A 20395-nucleotide genomic window follows, 5' to 3' on the forward strand; every position below is an offset into this window, starting at 1 on the left:
GTTGTATTTAATTTCCTTCTTTAGATAAATCTTGGAATTGGTTAGATGAATCAAAAGTGAAATTTGTCAAATGGGCAAATAAACATAAGAGCAGTGGTGGAAAATGTAGCATTTTGTTAGCTTCAAATGAAACTTGGATAAAAGTTGACTGTTCACATGGCTATGGAAGAGTTGTCTGCAAAGTTCCTCTGGGTAAGTATGTAACCTGTCCTTAAGAAAAACATTTTTGCAGACAGGTTAGAAAATAAATGTACAATTTAATAATATGCAAAGCATTGTACTAGGTCCTAAAGCATTTGGGCCTTACAGTGTATTAAAAAAATCTTAAGTCATACAGATTCTTTCCCACAGAAAACTCAATTACCAAAGATGATAAATATACCAGATGCCTAGGACTCCAGAGGAAATGACTAAAAGTCTAAATTTTATACAATTCTTTCCTAAGAAAGATGGAAGCTGCCAGCATATTAGATAGGTCACTTCTTTGAAAATGTTCTTAAGATGTATTTTATTCTATAGTTTAAATATTTAAAAGCTCAAAGATTTCATTCTGCAGTTTGCTTCCTTTTTCCTCAGTCCCTTAAAACTCATGATTACCTTAACAGCATTCCAAAACTTGATTTGATTAATTGGAATTACTTGGATATCTGTAAGAAGTCACATTTTGAACTTAAGTTTCAGCATGAGTTGATATATATTAAATAACCATAAAAATCTTAATTTCTAGCCAAAGAACTCTAAATTTTTTCACAGCAACATTTTTAAAGATCTAGCATAAAGGTGTCCATCAGTATCTGTATAATCACTCACTGATTCAGCAGATATTTTTTTAAATATATTTTTATTGATTTTAGAGAGGAAGGGAGAGGGAAAGAGAGATAGAAACATCAATGATGAGAGAGTATCATTGATTGGCTGCCTCCTACTCGCCCCCTACTGAGGATCGAGCCCGCAACCCAGGCATGTGCCCTTGACCAGAATCGAACCCAGGACCCTTCAGTCCACAGGCTGACGCTTTATCCCAGTGATTCCCAAAGTGGGCGCTACCGCCCCCCGGTGGGCGCTGCAGCGATCCAGGCGGGCGGTGATGGCCACAGGTGCATTTGGAAGCGAAGAGTAACTGCTATTAAAATTTTTAAAAAATTAATTTCCAGGGGCTGAGTAATATTTTTTCTGGAAAGGGGGCCGTAGGCCAAATAAGTTTGGGAACCACTGCTCTATCCGCTGAGCCAAACCAGCTAGGGCTCAGCAGATATTTTGAGTCTTTACTCTACGTCATGCCCTGTTCTATGTGCTGGGGTGCACCTGGGAACAAAACAAATGAGATACCTTTTCTTCCTCCATAATCTAGTGGAAGAAGACAGATAATAAGTAACCAAGTAAGTTCATATTTAGAAGAGAGGAAAATATCAAATTGTTATAAACTACATGATTGAGACTAGAGAGAGAGCTATTCTAGATTGGGTTATCAGGGAAGATGTCTAAGAGTAGGAGACATTGAAGCTTTAATTTCTTTGTAAGAATATTGCTATTCTAATGAAAAGGATTTGAATGAAAAGGAAAATAGTTAAATTTGGGGGGGAAAGCACTTAAGTGTTTGGTGGTGATTTTGAATTCTGTGTTCATGCTCTGAAACAATCAAGTACTTGTATCTAATCTGTACAAGGTTTGCTTATGTGACACACAGCCAAATGCATAAAATTAGTAATAATCACTTTTATATTCTCTCCTCCAATGTCAAACCTTTCCCTGCTCTAGGCCCCAATTACAGAGGAATAACTATCGCATTCATCGTGCTAAGCATCTTAGCTCTCATCATCGGACTGATTTGGTTCCTCTTCCAAAGGAACCGTATGCACTGGGCAGGCTTCTCTTCAGTCCGATATGAACAAGGAGTGAATGAAGATGAGATTATGCTTCCTTCCTTCCATGACTAAATTCTTCTGAAAAGTTTGCTAATTTGCACTAACATGTTAGGAAAAATGAGCCATTTAAAATTTTCCCAGTGTCAGTATTTACTCTCTTCCCAAGTACAAGTCTTACGTACTTGTTCAGTTGCTATTCTGGTATCCATGTTTAATTATTCAAAAATGCCATGCATATAACTCTACTGAACAGAATGGAAAGGAACCGAAGCGGAAACTAAAGTCCAAATTGTTTGTAGGGTAATAATTTTAAAGTGCATTTTCTCTGTAAGAATGTGGTTGGTAACTATAATAGGTATGTTTTAATGACATTTTAACACAATGTCTCAGAAAATTTAAATTGGTATATTACTAGGTCATATATCTCCCCTTTAGTTTTTATGAACATCTGGCCAAATGTAAAATTAGTACCTCAAGGTAAAAACAGAACTGTAAGTAATGTCAGCATTGTTTTAAAATGTCATTTGTAGCATTTTAGGGAAAGTATTAATTGAGAGGCATGCTTATTTTTACACAACAAAATGCTTCTTATACTAGTCCAAATACATTTTATACAAAATTACTTAAATGTAAAATTTTGTTCCATTCATAATTATTCATAAAACAGTGGCTTATTTTAAAGAAGATTTTGGTACTTAATATTTTTCTCACATATGAGAACATTGTTATTAGGTTGATTAGATAACCCTGTGGCTGTATGGGTTTGTTGTCTTTTCTTATGTACAACCTGTTTCCTTTTTAAAGGGAATCAGCTAAGAGATTTTGAAAATTTTACAATTTATATACTGTACATAGCATGTCAACTTTTGACTAACAAAACTTTATTATTTTTTTGACTTTTTAGTGAGCTAAAGAGAAGTAGTCTATGAAGGAAATTGTATATCTTGTAATTGTAAAAATGAAAATTATACAATGAAACTCTAAACTTCGTGATTACTACTAAAATATTTAAAATTGTGAATGATTAAGGAAACACTGTTTTGGGTTACCAGTTTACATTTTACCACCCTAGAATATATTCTTAATAACTTCCACTGGACCTGGTGAATGTTTTATTCAACATTTAACTTATATTTGTACTTTAGAGTATTTTTGTATAAAATCCACAGATTTATTTTAAAGTTTAGAGTTTTTATACTATAATAAAGTTGTAAATAATTATCTAAGACGGTTTTCGTATAGTCTAAAGCTATATTGTAGTTGTTCTGAAATGTTTTTTTATTAAATTTGTTAGACTAGTATCTTGCCCTATGATTTGTAGTTTTAGTTATTAAGACTTTCTTCAAAGAACTAAACCAACTTGATGTGAAAAATTCAGCTATATATAGTAGTAATGCTGCAATAAAGTTGTCTTATTTTTTTAAGGAAAAGTGTTGTTGATCCTTGTTTAAAAAAATATCTCTAGATTGGGCTTTATTGTGTTAGATATACAGTAGGACACGAAATAAACTGAGCAGCTGTTGTAAAGCAAGGCATTCCTTAGATTCTGTGTGTATTTTTTAAAGAATAAATATAATCATTCCTACATTTCTGAATGTTTGGTTTTAGTCTCTTTTTCAGATTCGTCTGAATCAACATGTCTTTTAACGATCGGATTAGCAGTAATTCCACTTACGATCCACTCCTCATTCTTTGATCCTGTTCACTACCTCCCACCCCAAGGCACTCATCAACCCCTTCTAAGTCAGTTGTCCAACTCCCACTGGACAATCTACGGGGAGTTTATGCTAGGAACAGTCAGAGATTCGGATTCCTCTATATTACGTTCATTTAATCCTAAAACCTTCTTGGAGAAATGAAGATCTAATTGTTATTAGTTCAACTGTTTTATCTTTTAACTAGATCTCAAAGACATTTTTTTCTGCAAGACCTCATGAGCTGTATAAAGTTATCTCTAATTCCATGTATATTCTAAATTAAAATATTCTCCCAATATCTACAGCTCAACAAATTTACTTTATATGTGTTTCTCTTTTTTCCAAGCTAAATTAATCACGAGCAGAACTTTGGAAACTTTTTTTCTATTCCCCCACCCAGTTTTTTCTTCTTATAGACTCTTTCCAATAATATGAAGACACCATACCTCTTGTCTCCCAAGCTAGAAACTCAGAGGTTATCCACAAATCCTTTCTCTTCTTCCTAATTCAACAATTCTGTCAATTTTACCTAAGATTTCTCACCGAGTGGCTATCTCCACTATTAGCTGTCTTAGTTCAGCCTTTTATCTTTTATCTCTCTGCCGGCAGAGAGAATATGCAGGGAAGAGAGCAGGAGTCATTATGGAAGAAGGTCTTGGAGAAGATGGGAGTAGAGGAGCAGTTCCAAGCCCCCAGGAAGAGGAACTAGGTCTGAATGGGATGCAAGAAAGAATGCCTTCCCCCTAGGGTTTTGGTTCCTTGGCCAAATACCCTTTTAATGCAATGTAGGAGCAAGTCAAAATTGATCCAATTGCTAAACCACAGAGAGGAAAGGTCAGATAAAACTGACTCTAAGAATTAGGAAAACTGGTGATCTTAGCCAATGGAAATGCAGCAGAACTAGATGAGACTGAGCTAGAAAGTGAAAGGGAAACTAGGAAAAGGGGGACGTGAAATTTTGAGAAGTATGATGGAGATGGGAAGGAGAGGTATTGGGCCAAAGCTAGAGGAAGAAGGGTTTTTGAAGGGTGTTTTTCCAAAGGAGAGGGGAAAGAATTTACAGGTTTAGAAGCTGAGGGGGGCAGGGAGGGCAAAACAAACAAAAACAGCCAGCCAGCAGAGAGAAGATGCCGGGAAGAGAGCAGGAGTCATTAATGGGAGAAGGTCTTGGACAAGATGGGACGAGAGGGGCAGTTCTAAGCTCCCAGGAAAAGGAACTGGGTTTGGGTGGGATGGGAGGAAGAACACCTTCCTCTCTGAGGCCACAAGAGGAGGGTTTGCATGAAGGAGAAGGGGTGAGCAGGTGAGTATTTTACAGTGTTTGTCTACCCAATGAGGAAATGAGTAGTGAATGGGGTCTCAACCTGAAGACAGTAATAAAGAATTTAAATACCCGATAAGGGGGACAGGAGAGGACAATGACCAAGACAAAAATAGATGGAGATGCCCAGCCAGTGTGGCTCAGTGGTTGAGCATCGACCTATGAACCACTCGGTTCAATTCCTGGTCAGGGCACATGCCTGGGTTGCGAGCTCAAGCCCCAGTGTAGGGCATGCAGGAGGCAGCTGATCAATGATTCTCTCTCATCATTGATGTTTCTATCTCTCCCTCTCCCTTCCTCTCTGAAATCCATATATATAGAAATTAAAAGCCATACTTTGTAGTGACAACCTATGTAGAACTACCATATGTTTCAACAATCCTACTTCTGGGTGTGTAGCCTAAGGATATGAAAACAAGATCTCAAAGAGATACCTGCACCCCCAGTTTCATTGCAGCATTATTTACAATAGCCAAGATATGGAAACAACCTAAGTGTCCCTTAATGAATGAATGGATACAGATGTGGCATATATATATACACACACACATATATAATTGAATATTACGCAGTCATGAGAAAGAAGGAAACTGCCATTTTCAACAACATAGATGAACCTCGGGGGCATTATGCTAAGTGAAATCACACAGACAAAGACAAATACTGTATGATCTCACTTATATGTGGAATCTAAAAGACCGAACTCAGAAACAGAGAATAGAGGGGTGGTTACCAGTGGCTGGGGGAGGGGAAAATGGGGAGATGTTGGACAAAGGACACAAGCTTCCAATTATAAGATGAATACATTCTCCAGATTTAATATACAGCCTGGTGATTATAGTTAATAATACTTTATTTTGTGCTTGAAAGTTGCTAAGAGAGTAAATCTGAAATGTTCTCACCCCAAAAACAAATTGTAATTAGGAGATAGAAGTGTTAGCCAACAGTCGCAATCATTTTATGATATGTAAATGTATCAAATCAACATGTTGTACACCTCAAACTTACACAATGGTATGTCAATTATATCTCAATGACGCTGGGGAGACTTTTATTTTTAATAAGAAAAAGAAAGGAAAAAGAGACCCAGATTCATTGGCCAGGTAGATATAGCAGAGGAATGAGAGCGGGCATGATATCCAGGCTAGATGAAGAGGGAGAAATAAAAGCCCTGGGAAAATGAAGTTCAGGGGCTAGAGCCTGGAATGAGGTCAAAGAGGAGGCAAGCTGGAGTGAAAGAGAGACAAGTGAAAGGTGTGTGGTGTGGCTGGAAAGTAGGGCATAATAGTGAGAGATTTTAACAAAATACCACATCAATCCACGCAAAGGCAGTAAGTAGCCTATTTTGTCATATTAGCAACTAAAAATGAAGTGTGCACCAGAGTTAATAGTGGGGGGAAAACACCTTTTTTTAGTTCAAGTGACTTAGGAACAAAACACTATTGAAATAGATGATCTGCTCAAAGTAAGTTGATTCATTAGGATGCCACTTCTTTGTAAACATAACCATTATTTGAACTTTATTTTAATGCAAAGTAATCCTCATAGATAAAAATATACTTTGGTGCCTGAGGGGGGCGGCCAAGAGAACTTTTTCAATTACACAATTGCATAGAATTGTTCATTTTAGCCCAACCTGCATGGCTCAGTGGTTGAGCATTGACCTATGAACCAGGAGGTCACCGTTCAATTCCTGGTCAGGGAACATACCCGGTTGTGGGCTTATTTCCCAGTGTGGGGCGTGCAGGAGGCAGCCAATCAATGATTCTCTCTCATCATTGATTTTCCTATCTCTCTCTCTCCCTCTCCCTTCCTCTCTGAAATCAATAAAAACATATTTTTTAAAAAGAATTGCTCATTTTACTTGTGTAGTTAGCAAGACAGAAGAATCCAGAATTAGGATGTTTGAATATATAAACATAGTGTACCTTTGGAAGGATTCACTTCAGATATGAGTTTAGTATATAAACCCCTTATTGATAACCAGAGAAGAAGAATGGAAATAAATTGAGCAAGATCTTGATACTTTGGCAAAGGAGCTGAACCTGGCATGGGTCGGAGAGTTCAGCAGGAGACATGGACTCTGGTTCACTTTGGGCATTCACTGTGTGTCCATGGGCCAGTCATGTCCCTTCTGTGGGCCTCAGTTTCCTTATCAGTAAATGAAAATGGCCCCTATCACTTCTAACACTCCAACTGTCCTTATAGACCTCATTGGTCAGATTCCCTCAGAGTAATCATTCCACTTAAGACTGGACTGCACAGGCATGGAAAGGGTTAGAAAGGATGGGAAAGGGTTAGACTTGATTTTTTTAGAATATAATTTAACTTTTTTAAAAATCAGTTTTAGGTTTATAAAAAGTTGAGCAGAAAATACACAGAGTTCCTAGGGTTAGAAAGGATGGGAAAGGGTTAGACTTGATTTTTTTAGAATATAATTTAACTTTTTAAAAAATCAGTTTTAGGTTTATAAAAAGTTGAGCAGGAACTATACAGAGTTCCTATATACTTCCTTACCTCTCTTCCTCTTTCCCCTATTACTAGCATCTTGCATTAGTGAACTAAAATTTGTTAAAATTGATGATCCGATATTGATGCAGCGTTAACTAAAGTCTATAGTTTACATTAGGGTTCATCTTTGTGTTGCACATTCTGTGGGTTTTGACAAATGTATAATGATACGTATGTACCATTACAGTATCATACAAAATAGTTTTGCTGCCCTAAAAATCCTCTGGGCTTCACCTACTTATGTCTCCTTTCCTGTCCTCCTCTTCCACACACACACACACGCACACACACACACACACCCCACCTACCCCTGGCAACCACTGATCTTTTTACTGTTGCCATAGCTTTACCTTTTTCCAAAATATCATATAGTTGGAATCGTATAATATGTAACCTTTTAAGATTGGCTTCTCTCACTTAGCAATACATATTTTAGGTTCCTCCATGTCTTTTCATGACTTAATAGCTCATTTCTTTCAAGCGCTGAATAAAATTACATTCTATGGATGTACCAGACTTGGTTTATTCATTCACTTATTGAAGGACATCTTGGTTGTTTCCTGGTTTGGGCAATTATGAATAAAGCTGCTATAAACATCTGTGTGCAGGTTTTTGTGTGTATGTAAGCTTTCAACTTGTTTGTGTAAATACTAAGGAGCACAGTTGCTGGACCCACAGTAAGAATATATTTAGTTTTGTAAGAAGCTGCAGAACTGTCCCCAGCGCGGCTGCACCACTTTGCATTCCCACCAGCCACAAGTGGGAGTTCCTCTTGCTCCACATCCTCACTGCCATTTCGTGTTGTCCGTGTTCCAGATTTAGGTCACTGTAATATGTGTATAGTGGTATCCTATTTTTGTTTTAATCTGCAATTCTGTGATGATATATGCTGTTGAATGTATTTTCAGATGCTTATTTGCTACCTATATATCTTCTTTGTGAGGAGTCAGTTCATATCATTTGTACCTTTTTAATTGAGTTGTATTTTTATTGTTGAGTTCAGACTTGATTTTGCAGGATTCTTTTGCTAATGACACGAGGCTCTGTCAGGGCTTAAACAAGCAGCCCAGCTGGCCCTGGCTTGAGCATTGTGTTGTCTGGTTCCAGAGGCCCTCGCCATTCAGGTTACAGTTGAATAGTTTACACATACATCATAGCAAGCACAGTTTTGTTGTTGTTGCTTGTTTTGGCTAAAACAAGAGAAATTTATTGTCTTATAGTTCTGGAAGCCAGAAGTTCAGGATCAAGGTGTCAACAGGGTTGGTTTCTTCCAAGGGCTGTGCAAACATAGTTTAAAGAACTTTAATCCAGGCTCTGGTGGCAGAGAAAAGTTATCTGAGGGGCATAGTTCACTGGGAGGAGCCTTTGAAGTGGTTTCTGGCCATGAGATCCCAAGGAGAAACCTGGCAAATACCACCTTCACCAACCGATCCCAGGTAACATCAGCAGCGATGTGAGACACGAACATCTGTCCCTCCGGGGCAATGCACATCACTTCTGTGGTACCCTTGCCTAAAGGAGAACCGCTTGAATCCCGTTCTCCCACTCTCCCTCAGGGGGAAACAGCAGACAAACAGGGCCTGAAGTGCCTGCAAAACAGCTGGCCGGTACTCTTCAAACGTGACATGATGAAAGATGAAGAATCACAGAGGCGGCCTCTGAACAGCTTGGACTCTTCTCATTTGCACACCTCACTCTGTCTCCTCTGCAACCATGTCTACAACAGGATGTGGCTGAGATTGAGAAAATCTATAAATTGAAATTAAAGAAGACAGAAACGTAAGGGGAAAATCCAAAGAAACGGTTGAACAGGAGAAGCAAGCAGGCGAATCGCAATGAGGCACCGCCAACATGCACTACATCCCACAAGCGTTGGCCTCTTATTTTACTTCTTTGAGCTGTTTACCTCTGTAAGATGCAAAGATGTTGGGTCAGTCTAAATGCCTGCGCTGCCTCTTTTCACATCAGAGAACTGCTGACAACTAAGGCCGTGCCTGCCTCTCGCACCTGCCTGGCTGGCTGGCAGGGAAGGAAAAAAGCTGGCATGTTGGTGATGTTGGTGAAGGAAGATGCTGGGTGGGACGATAGTGAAATCTAGAGTAAAAACCAAGCTGGTCCAAGGTGTCCTGCAGGCTGGAAGATGCAATTTAATCAGAGTGCCATTTCTTTTTGTTGTTGTTGTTGTTAAAATGATTTTAATTACTGGAATTCGCAACATCCTTAATATGCAAACGAAACGTTTTAAAACCTGGAGAGAGAAAAAGGAATAACAGAGGAGCTGTTCCATATTAAAGGAGACCAAGGGGACATATGGTGTCAGTGCAATGGATGATCCTGGACTGGATTTGAGAACAGAAAAAGAAACATTAGAGAGACAATCGATGAAAGTCTGCCAGCGTTCGTTCTTGACTTTGATTATGGCACTGGCATTATATAGGACGTTAATATTTAGAGAAGCTGGCTGAAGGGCGACAAAAATTCTTTGTACGACTTTTGCGAGTCTGAAATTAATTCGATTCAAATGAAAAGTTTTAAAAATTGCGTTGGAGAGCGGGTCCAGCGGGCAGCGCGCCGCCGGATCTCGCCGCGGGTTGGGCGAGCCCGGCCCCCGCCCTCCGCGGGCCGCTCGGTGGGAGGGGTCGGGCCGCCCCGCATTTCCGAGACGCGCCGCCGGGCGCCCGCACCCACAGCCATGCCCGGGGCCCCGCTGCCCGCCGTCCTGCTGCCGCTGCTGGGCCTCGCCGCCGCCGCTGTCGCGGGTAAGTCGCCGCCCCTGCGCGGCCCCCTCCTCGCCCTCGGCCCGGCTGAGAGTCTCCACCATCCATCCCCACCCGTCCCTGGGCGCCCGGGGGCCGCGTCCCGCCCGGGCCTCTCTACCTCCCTGCGCGCCGACCCCCTGCGCCCCCGCGGGCGGGCCCAGGGGTCGGTCCTCCCCCGACTACCCTCCAGTTCAGGGGGTTCCAGGAGGGCGCCCGGGGACGGGGTCGCCGAGCTCCCGAGAGCTCCCTCTCCCTCCCGAGAAGTGCAAGCGTCAGCGCAGACCCCACTCGGAGCGAGGGGGACCCCGGAGGGGACTGAGCGGCTGGAGAGCAGGGGGACGGAGGGTACACGACGAGAACAGTCTCAGCGCCACTTGGGGCTGCGATGGGGAGCGGGGAACTTGGCCGCCGAGGTGTCCCCAGCTGTGCGCCGCGGGGTGGATGGCAGGGCTGGGAGGAAGCAGGCCCTCCTCTGCTCACCGCGGTGTTTGTCCAGTTGGTTGGTGTTCAAGTTGTTGCAACAGGAAAACAGTGCAGCCAGATAACCCTTGGATCCTAGTGGGACGGGAGCAGCCTAAGCTTGGATTTCACTGAAGTCGTGTGATTTAAAGATCGTGAAGTGTGGTCTGCAGTTGTGCAAGTGACAGATGAAAAATCACACATGTTCATCAGTCATTTCCCAAATGACTCCTGAGGAAAATACAACTCTGTTGAACATGTGGTTTAAAAGAAAAACACAACAAACACATTTCCTGTGCAAGCATGTAAAAAATGTGGCTGGGGTACACTATGGGGAAAGACTTCCATCCCCAAGCACCACTGAAGGAACAATTCCAGGAATTACAGACCAAAATAAACAGAACTCGGTGAATACTTGTGTGGGTTTGAATTAAATGATTATGCAAGAGTGTGATTCCCCCCCCACCCCCCACCCCGAAATTTCATTGCCGTTTTATAAGTTCTTGCTGGAAGCCTGCTGACAGGCAGGAATATTTTAAAGGACCTCAGTGATGGAGGCAGCAGGAGAGTCAGCAGCCCAGAACTTGCTTAAAAACCTGAAGCTCCTTCCCTGAAACATTTTGTCCACCAGCATTTACGACCAGTTATGTCATCTGATGCCCGTGAAGGAGCAGAAACAATTGGTGACGATGTTCTCGCTGCTCAGACTGCACATTCGCTTTTCCTAAGGCAGGGCTGGGCTGGAGATCTGTGAAGAGGGGCTGTTTGAGCCCACCGTAAGCATGCCCTCATCATGTTTGCCTGCCCGTAACATCTAAATGCCCGAGGAACCCACCCCCTGGGTGGCCATGCCTTCATACTGCAGGCTAGTCAAAACATTCTTTTCTTGTTAAACTTTACCAAAAAAAACATCAACTTCTAGATTTGGATATCTCTCTTCAGGAAAGCTGTTTTGATCAATAGAGGACAAGCTATTTTAGGAAAGTTTTGTTCTTTTTCCTTTTTATACGTGCAGGATGGTTAAATGGGCTTTTCTTCTTTAATTTTTATTGAATTTATTGGGGTGACATTGTTTCAGTAAAATTATATAGGTTTCAAGCATACAGTCCTGTTATGCATCATCTGCATATTGTATTGTGTGTTCACCCAAAGTCAGTAAATAGGCTTGTCAAGAGCTAAGAAAAGTGCGTGTTGAATACATTAATGCCATTAATTAATCAGCTTCTCTCAGTAAGGAGGCTTTAATGATTGATTTAGAAAGAGCATGAGCAGAGCATGAGCTTTGGAGTCAGGTACACAAACTGTGGCCTTGAACAAGTTACCCAACTCATTTCACGGTAGTAAAATGGAGATAATACCTCACGGCTAACTGTGAGCATTAGATGAAAATTCTATGTCTAGTACCTGTGACAGGCATGGGAAATCTTGTATCTTTCCCTGTTCTCTTCATACAAAATGAAGGGTAATTATTGCAACTAGAAAACCTCATGAGTGACACTTTCCAGGGATGTACGTTGGATGTGTATGGTTATTGAACACATTCACGTACATGTTGATGATATAGGGCTAAAAAGCTATATATGTATGTATTTTTTTCATTGTAATACTTCACAAATCTACCATCCAGACAAGATCAAGAATCACATTCGGCTTAGGACTAAATCAAGAAAGCTTTTCAAGGTTTTCACAGATTTAGCTGAATGGCAAGACCTCAACAGAAAAGCTCCTATGGTATTGCTGCATGAAGTATGAATTTAATGTTGACATGGAGATCATTGCTATTGTTCTGGTATTTTGGAAATTATTTTGTAAGTGTTCTTATATTGTTTTTAGTTATCTTGAAAATCACAGTGAGCAAAACACTCTTTAAATTCCTAAATGAGGTTCTATGGTATTCCTCTTAAAGAGTTCTTTCTGCACTTAGTAGATGATCAGTATGTTTACTGGGTCAGTGATTTCCCATGGATGGCATAAGATGAGTGAATATTAGCATTTGAAAGTAAATCCTCATTCTGTGGTTAGCACATGGATCAGAATTTAGGTAACTATTTTTTTTATGCTCTTTGTGGAAGCAGTCCTCTTTGTATTTTTAATTTTTTTAATTAAATTTATTGAAATAATATTGGTTAATAACATTATGTAAACTTCAGGTATACAGCATTATATTTTTATGTCTGTATACTCTATTGTGCGCTCACTGTCCAAAGTCTAGTTTTTACCCAGTTCGCCTTCCCTCCATCCCCTCTGCCTCGGGTAACCACCATTCTGTTGCTGTGTCTGTGGATTTGTTTTGGGGTTTTTTGTTACTTTGTTGTTTTTGTTTTGTTACTTTTTTTGTTTTATGTTCCACATATGGGTGAAATCTTATTACTTTTATTCTTTTCCATTTGATTTATTTCAGTTAGCAAGGTACCCTCAAGATCCATCCTGAGTAGTATGCCTTTGTACATTATATATACCACATCTTCTTTGTTCATTCATCCATCAGTTGACCCTTAGGTTGTTTTTACATCATAGTTATTGTAAATAATGCTGCAGAGAACTCATGCAGCTCAATAATAACAAAAAACAATTAGATTTAAAAATGGGCAGAATGAATAGACATTTTTTTCCAGACATATAGATGGCAAACAGCCCTATGAAAAGATGTTCAACATCACTAGTTGTTAGGGAAATGCAAATCAAAACTGCAAAGCAAAAGCTATTCTTACCTATTCGAATAGCTATTATCAAAAAGACAAAGATAATCCATGTTGGCGTGGATATGAAGAAAGGGAACCCTGTTGCACTGTTGGTGGAAATGTACACTGGTACAGCCACTATGGAAAACAGTATGGAGGTTCCTTTAAAAATTGGGAATAGAACAACCATAAGATCCAGCACCTCCTCTCTGGGTATTTACCCAAAGAGTATGAAAACACTAATTTATAAAGATGTAGGTTACTAATTTGGAATTGCCGTATCCTTCAAGCCCTCGGTGAGGTGCTCCTGTCATCCCTTACCACCCTTCCTGCCATTCTGTGCATCCCCACTGACCTCCTGAGACTCAAGCACCAGACCAGCCTCGCTTTTCTCAGTCCTTGGCATAGTGGCCCTAACCCACATCATTCAGATCTGTTCACCTCCTCGGGTCTTCCCTGAACACGCCACATTCTTGGTCACATCCCCATGTTTATCTTCTTCAAAACACTTAATGCTATCTGAATGCATCTTGTTTTTTAAAAATGAGATCAACCAAAGGACTTGTATGCACGCATATGAGCATAACCAATGGACATAGACAGTAGGGGGGTGAGGGCATGTGCTGGGGGGGTGGGAGCGGCTGGGGGCAGGTCAATGGGGGGAAAAGGAGACTCATGTAATACTTTAAACCAGAAAGAATTTAAGTAAAAAAGTAATAAAATAATAAAATAAAAAGTTATCTTTATTGTTGAAAGTATTACAGATGTCTCCTTTTCTACCCCATTCTTGCTTGTCACTGTTTTCTTGCTTGTCACTCCCCTTACCAGGAGGAAGATCCGTAATAGCAGAGACTTTACTATCTCGTGGAGTTTTATTTTGTTTTGATTTATGTCTCTGTACTTTATTCTAATTTGTAATAAAAAAACATTTTTAGATAATGGTTTAAAAAATGGGGGGGGGGGGGCAGGCGGGTAATGGGATTGTAATTTCTTCCAAATTATTTAACCTCTGCCATGAGTTCATCTTATAGTTGAATTTAAAGCATTAAATCATCTTAATCTATTGATGTGACTTTTTATGACACTGTGGAAGGCACAGTTATGTTTCAAGGGAAATTCACATAGTTTTTGTATTTGAAATGTTAATAAATGTTTATTTTACTTCCAATGAAAAAGTGAAATTGCAACTAGATATTATTTCAGGACTTCTTTCATTATTGAGAAGCTTTTATAAATGTGCTCATGTGTTAAAAACTAGTTTTAAAACAGTGTTATTGACAATTTTTATAACACATATCAAATATTTCATTCCTTTTGTGGGTTATTTTAAATTTTGAGGGTAAATCTCTTTTTTTAAAATATATTTTATTGCTTTTTTACAGAGCGGAGGGGAGAGAGATAGAGAGTTAGGAACATCGATGAGAGAGAAACATCGATCAGCTGCCTCCTGCACATTCCCTACTGGGGATGTGCCCGCAACCAAGGTACATGCCCTTGACTGGAATCGAACCTGGGACCCTTCAGTCCGTAGGCCGACTCTCTATCCACTGAGCCAAACGGGTTTGGGCTTGAGGGTAAATCTTAAAACTGACTCTCTAAGAAAATGGGCTAGTGATGCCCAGTAGGTGCAGAGTAACACTGACTGGTATCCCCATACAATGAATAAATATCATGACAACTCTTCTGAGAAGGCACGTGAGGGGACAAGGCGGAGATGGACACCGTGGAAGCTAGGTGGGAAGGGTGGTGTTGAGAGGAGATGGAGTGTCAGAGAGGCTGGGTTTCCTTGAGATTCAGGGAGATCTTGCAGCCCAGCATACTGGGCTCTGGATTAGTCAGGGACTTGGAACAGACACTCCCTCCTCCTTACACAATAAAGGGGATAAAGGGCTCTTCTTCCTCCTCTGTCTCTGTCACACTTGCCCTTGTTGGACAGTAAGTGACTGCAGCTCATATCTTAATGGGAGAGGAGCAAAGGTCTTATAATTGACAAAGAGAAAAATTATAATCTTTGCCTTTCCTTGTTAACACTCAGAACAAGTATGTCCCCAGGATCACTTCCTCTTATTCTGTGCCTGATTGTTTAAAAAAAGAAATCATAAGGGAACAGAGAGTTCTATGGCAGCTAACCAGTAATACAAAATATTCCGTGGATATGCCATTTTCTTCTTTCAGTACAAGGTAATTTTAGGCAGAGAAACTATATGGAAACGTTTGGAGTTACGTCAAGTACAAGCTTCTAAATTTCTCATCAGGCTCCTAAAATTCTGCACTAGTTAAGTCAGTAGAATTATAAAGTTACAAAATTCATAAAGACTTGTTTAGGTGTCTTATTATTTTTAATATATTTATATTTATTTCAGAGAGGAAGGGAGAGGGAGAAAGATAGAAACATCAATGATGAGAGAGAATCTTTGATCGGCGGCCTGCATGCCCCCTACTGGGGATCAAGCTAGCAAACCCAGGCACGTGCCCTGACGGAGAATCAAACCATGACCTGCCGGTTCATAGGTCGACGCTCAACCACTGAGACACACCGGCCAGGCTGTTTAGGTGTATTATTAATAACAATCTATCTTTTAGGAGTGCTGCAAAGAGTAACAGAAAGCACTTTGCAGAGAGCTTTGTGGGCAGGATTTTTGTTTTTGTTCTTTTAAGCAAAGCTTATTTATTGAAATATATTTTATGGAAAATATTTACAGAACCTGAAAACTTATGGCAATATTTTAGGGAGGCAAGATGATAGCAAGTCTTAGTTTAGCCTTCTGCTCATGAAGTCCAGGAATCTCACCGACTTTCCTCACGGGAGGTATCCAGTCTCTGCTTGAACATGGTTCTTCTCAAAGTAAAACTGCATCGCTTGAGCAGTGCGTAAAGCTTGTTGCTGGGCAGAAGCTCTGATCTGGAGTGTGGCAAGGAGGGTTCCGTGCTGAATCAGCTAACTGGAGTTTCTGCTAATGCTGACATGAGCCTACGGAAAAGGCAATTGAGAGGTTTGAGGAAGTGAAGCAACAGTTTTTACATTTTCCTGCCTGTAGTTTATTTTTTCTTCTCTTTTTGGCCTTATCATGTATTGCTTATTTATTTCCTCTACAATGTTCTTTGACTTGCTGTAATTACCATTATCATCATCATCATCGTATTCACTCCCATCTCAAAGGGAATCTTTGCTATTCCCCTTCTCTGACCTAGATATCCACATGGCTTTTTCCTTCAGCTCATTCAGATCACTTTTTATAGGTCATCTTTATAATGAGACCTTTCTTAGACACCTTTGTAAGATTGCAACCCAAACCCCTACCCTACGCTAAGGATCTTGCTTCTCTGTTTTCACTTTTCTCCTTAGTGCTTATCACTCTCTGTGTTGCTAGCCTCCAAGATGACCCAAGAGATTCTCACCTCCTGGTATTCATATTCTGCATAGCTCACCCCCACACCAATTAGGGCTGACCTGTATAACCAACAGGATATTGTGGAAATAACCCAGTGTGAGTCCCAAAGCTGGATTATAAAAGACATTGCACGTCTACCTTGTTCTCATTTGAATCACTTGACCCTTGAGCAACCCAGTGGAGAAGTCATGTAGTGAGGAACTGAGGCTTCCTACCCACAGCCAACACCAACTCGCCATCTGAATGAGTGAGCCTTCTTGGAGGCAACATCTTGACTACAACTTCATGAGACACCCCGGGCCAGAGTCACCCAACGAAGCAGCTGCTTCCGAATTCCTAACCCAGAGAAACTGTGTGAAATAATAAAGCTTTTTAGTTTATTTAAGCTGCTAAGTTGCTACTTAGCAATAGCTTGGCTAATAACCCACCTAAATAGAAAACACCTTCTCCTGGCCGGATAGCTCAGTTGATTAGAGAGCTGTCCTGATACACCAAGGTTGCAGGTTCGATCCCTGGTCAGGGCACATATAAGAAAACCAATGATTGCATTAAAATGGAACAACAAATCAGTCTCTCTCTCTCTCTCTCTCTCTCTCTCTCTCTCTCTCCCTCTCCCTCTCCTCTCTCTAAAATCAATAAAATAAATTTTTATAACATTTAATTTCTATTTAACAATTGAAATAATATAAAACACCTCCTACATATTATTTTATTTACTTACTCTGTGTATCTGCCTCAACTAGAATATGAGCTCCAGGATAGCAGGAATTTTTTCCTTTTTGTTCACTGTGGAATCTGTAACTCCTAGAGCAATTTTCTCACAATAACCGCCTGAGATAGGTACTGGTATCATCCCCATTTTACAAATAAGGAACTCGGGGCACCGGAAGGTTGTTACATATAGCCAAGATCATGTAGTCAGAGCCAGACTTTTCTCCATAGCCTAATATGCTTAGACAGAATGCTGCACTGCCCACTTCTCTGCATACTATCTCGTATTATGTACAAGACACTATGATAGTTATGGTAGGGGATGAAGTTAAATTTAAGACATGGTCTCTGTTGTCATGCAGTTCACAGTCCAATTGAGAAGATAGGATCAATATCAGATAATTGGCATACAAGATTTGGTCAGTGCCATATGAGTGTGGTGTAGGTCATCAAAAAGTAACATAACTCCTTTTTAAAAAAGTTATTTATTAATTTTAGAGAGTGTGAGGAAGGGACAGAGAAAGAAACATCGATTTGTTGTTCCACTTATTTACGCATTCAGTGGTTGATTCTTGTATGTGCCCTGATGGGATTGAACCCACAACCTTGGCATATTGGGATGAAGTTCTAACCAACTGAGCTACCCAGCCAGGGCCCATAAACCCATTTTCAAGAAGAATGGTTACCTATGGTTCTTATGCATAGGTCCTCCTGGTTTGTGTCATATTATCCTCACCACCTTAACTGCAACTACCCAAAATAGGGAGAATTTTATCAATCAAAGGCTGACTGCCCTCAGCTAGGCAGCAGCCAAGGCAGGGACCTGGTATAAGAACCCTACGAAGCCCCTTTGTCTGCCGAGATGGGAACTCCAGCTTTCCTATCACCCATAGGTCTTTGCACTAGATCTCTGTCATTTGGGGTAGCCTGAGCAAGTCTGTAATCCTTGTCACCAGAAGGGGCCTCTCACACATTGTGTAGTGCAAAGTCCTGTAGAAGTTCCAAGGAGTCACAGGTTACAGGAAGGAGAGGGTTGGGTGCTTCATGGAGAATTGACACATGAGCTGCCACTGAAGTAGGAATACACTTTAATCAGTAGATGCTTTACATATCAGAGTTCATTATCTCTATATATAAAAGCCTAAGTGACCATTACAACCGGTTGACCGAATGACCGGTCACTATGACGCACATTGACCACCAGGGGGCAGATGCTCAATGCAGGAGCTGCCCCCGGGTGGTCAGTGTGCTCCCACAACCAACCTCCTGCAGTCCCCCTCCCCTCCACCCCCCGCCTGGCTGGCTCCGGCCCTGATCACCAACCAGGCTGGGGTACCCCACTCATGCATGAATTCGTGCACCCGGCCTCTAGTAATTTATAAAGCATAAGAACTACAAATGTACAAAAGTAATTTTTAAATTTCACCTCACTTGGTGTCAAATATATTTTTGTGTACTTAATAGACACGCTTTATTTCATGTAAACAGTATTTTAAATCTATTGATTTTTTATATTTTTCATTTATTTTGATTTTTGAATATTCTTGAGTTTTTTTATTACCAATAGAAAATACCATGTGTAGCTTTGACTAGAAATAAAAGAGCATTTGTCAGTCTGTGGTTCCAGAACTTCCAGTGATTTATAAAGGTGTTTCAGGTGTCATTACCGTAAATGTTGTAATGGAGTCTGTTCCCATTTCCATTTTTTGAAAATTCCATAATGCTTAAGAAAATACAGCAAAAGGAAACAGGAAAAAATAGGAGAAGAATAAAAATCAAAGTTTGCAATTCATAATATCTGCCCTGTGACTTTCTATTTGAGTTTCATCTGGAAATGACTGTTTTAATTATTTTGACCTAATATAGAAACTATTATATGGTGGGAAAGTGGGGAGGAGGGAGAGACCTGCCTAGTTTACTCAGTCAAAGAATATTTGACTCCTTACTAGTTACTAGGTGCCTGTCATTGTGCTGGAATGTTTAGTTTTTTCTTTCACTTTTCCCTTTTTTGCACAGCAAACTCATTTATCCTGTGAGTCATAGCTACAATATTGCCTCCTTTCTAAAACATCCCTTATTCCATACATGATTTATTCATTCTTTAATAGTTCATGCATTTTGCCTATCATACACTTGTAATGTATGTCATATTTATGTGTCTGACGCTCCCGTCAGACTAAACACTAAGTGTGGGACTCATCCTCTATATAGCCCTTTCCCCTTACCCCTGAGCACTGCCCACTCTAGCTGACACATAGGAGTTACTCAGCAAATGTTTGATGGCAGGATGATGGTTAGATGGACAAACAGTTATTGACAACTTGTTCCAAAAGTGTAAAAGTGGGAATTCTGCTCCTGACTGTAATAGAGTGGGAGATTAATGCTGCTACTAAGAACAACTGGAAAACTTGGATAAAATCACGTAAGAATAGAATTTGCATCTCAGAGAACTGCTAAGGCAATAAAGATGAGCCCAATATTATGCATTACTTTCCCCTTAGGAGAATTGCCAACATTTAAAGCAGATAAAAAGTAGAGCATAGTGTTTGGCAGTCTCATGGTGTCTTTGGAGACAAAAATTTGAGTTTTAACTTGACAAAGAGGAGGGGCTTTAGATAAGATCCAGGTTTTCAACTGAGACCCGTGGGTATTGGGCCTCACAAAGGTGATTGCACCTCCTCAATTCAACTCACTCCCTGACTGTATCAAGGTAATCTTCATACTTGAGCTGCCTACCAGATTCTTTTGTAGAGGAGAATAACATCACCGGAGTCTCTTCAATTTTTTTTTACAGTTTCTGATATTTGATTTTAAATAAACTACCAGGCATAACAAGGCACAGGCCGAAAGAGAGAAAAAAATAAAAAGAGACCAATAAGTGACTCAGAAATCAGAGTTATCAGGAATGGTTTTAAAATAACTGAAATAAGTGCAAGGATGCAGATAATAAGATTGAGAATTTCATCAGAGACCCAGAATCTATAAAAATATAAACAGAC

The 20395-nt window shown here is 40.3% G+C and overlaps 1 protein-coding gene across 4 annotated transcripts in view; it reads left to right on the forward strand.

Moving 5' to 3' along the window:
• The window catches only part of LY75 (lymphocyte antigen 75), a 134052-nt gene that overhangs the window by 86497 nt on the left and 27160 nt on the right, over nucleotides 1-20395 (forward strand). The window contains exons 34-35 of one of the 4 annotated variants that reach the window (XM_070422920.1): nucleotides 25-192; nucleotides 3474-3840. In XM_070422920.1, the coding sequence (XP_070279021.1) occupies nucleotides 25-192; nucleotides 3474-3724 (419 nt within the window). In that variant the 3' untranslated portion in view covers nucleotides 3725-3840. The other 3 variants (XM_070422921.1, XM_070422923.1, XM_070422922.1) reach the window with 3 other exon arrangements.

This window comes from Myotis yumanensis, unplaced genomic scaffold (assembly GCF_028538775.1).
Source record: "Myotis yumanensis isolate MYYU_CA2020_CCGP unplaced genomic scaffold, mMyoYum1.0.hap1 SCAF_8, whole genome shotgun sequence".
In the NCBI taxonomy this organism is placed as follows: Eukaryota; Metazoa; Chordata; class Mammalia; order Chiroptera; family Vespertilionidae; genus Myotis; species Myotis yumanensis.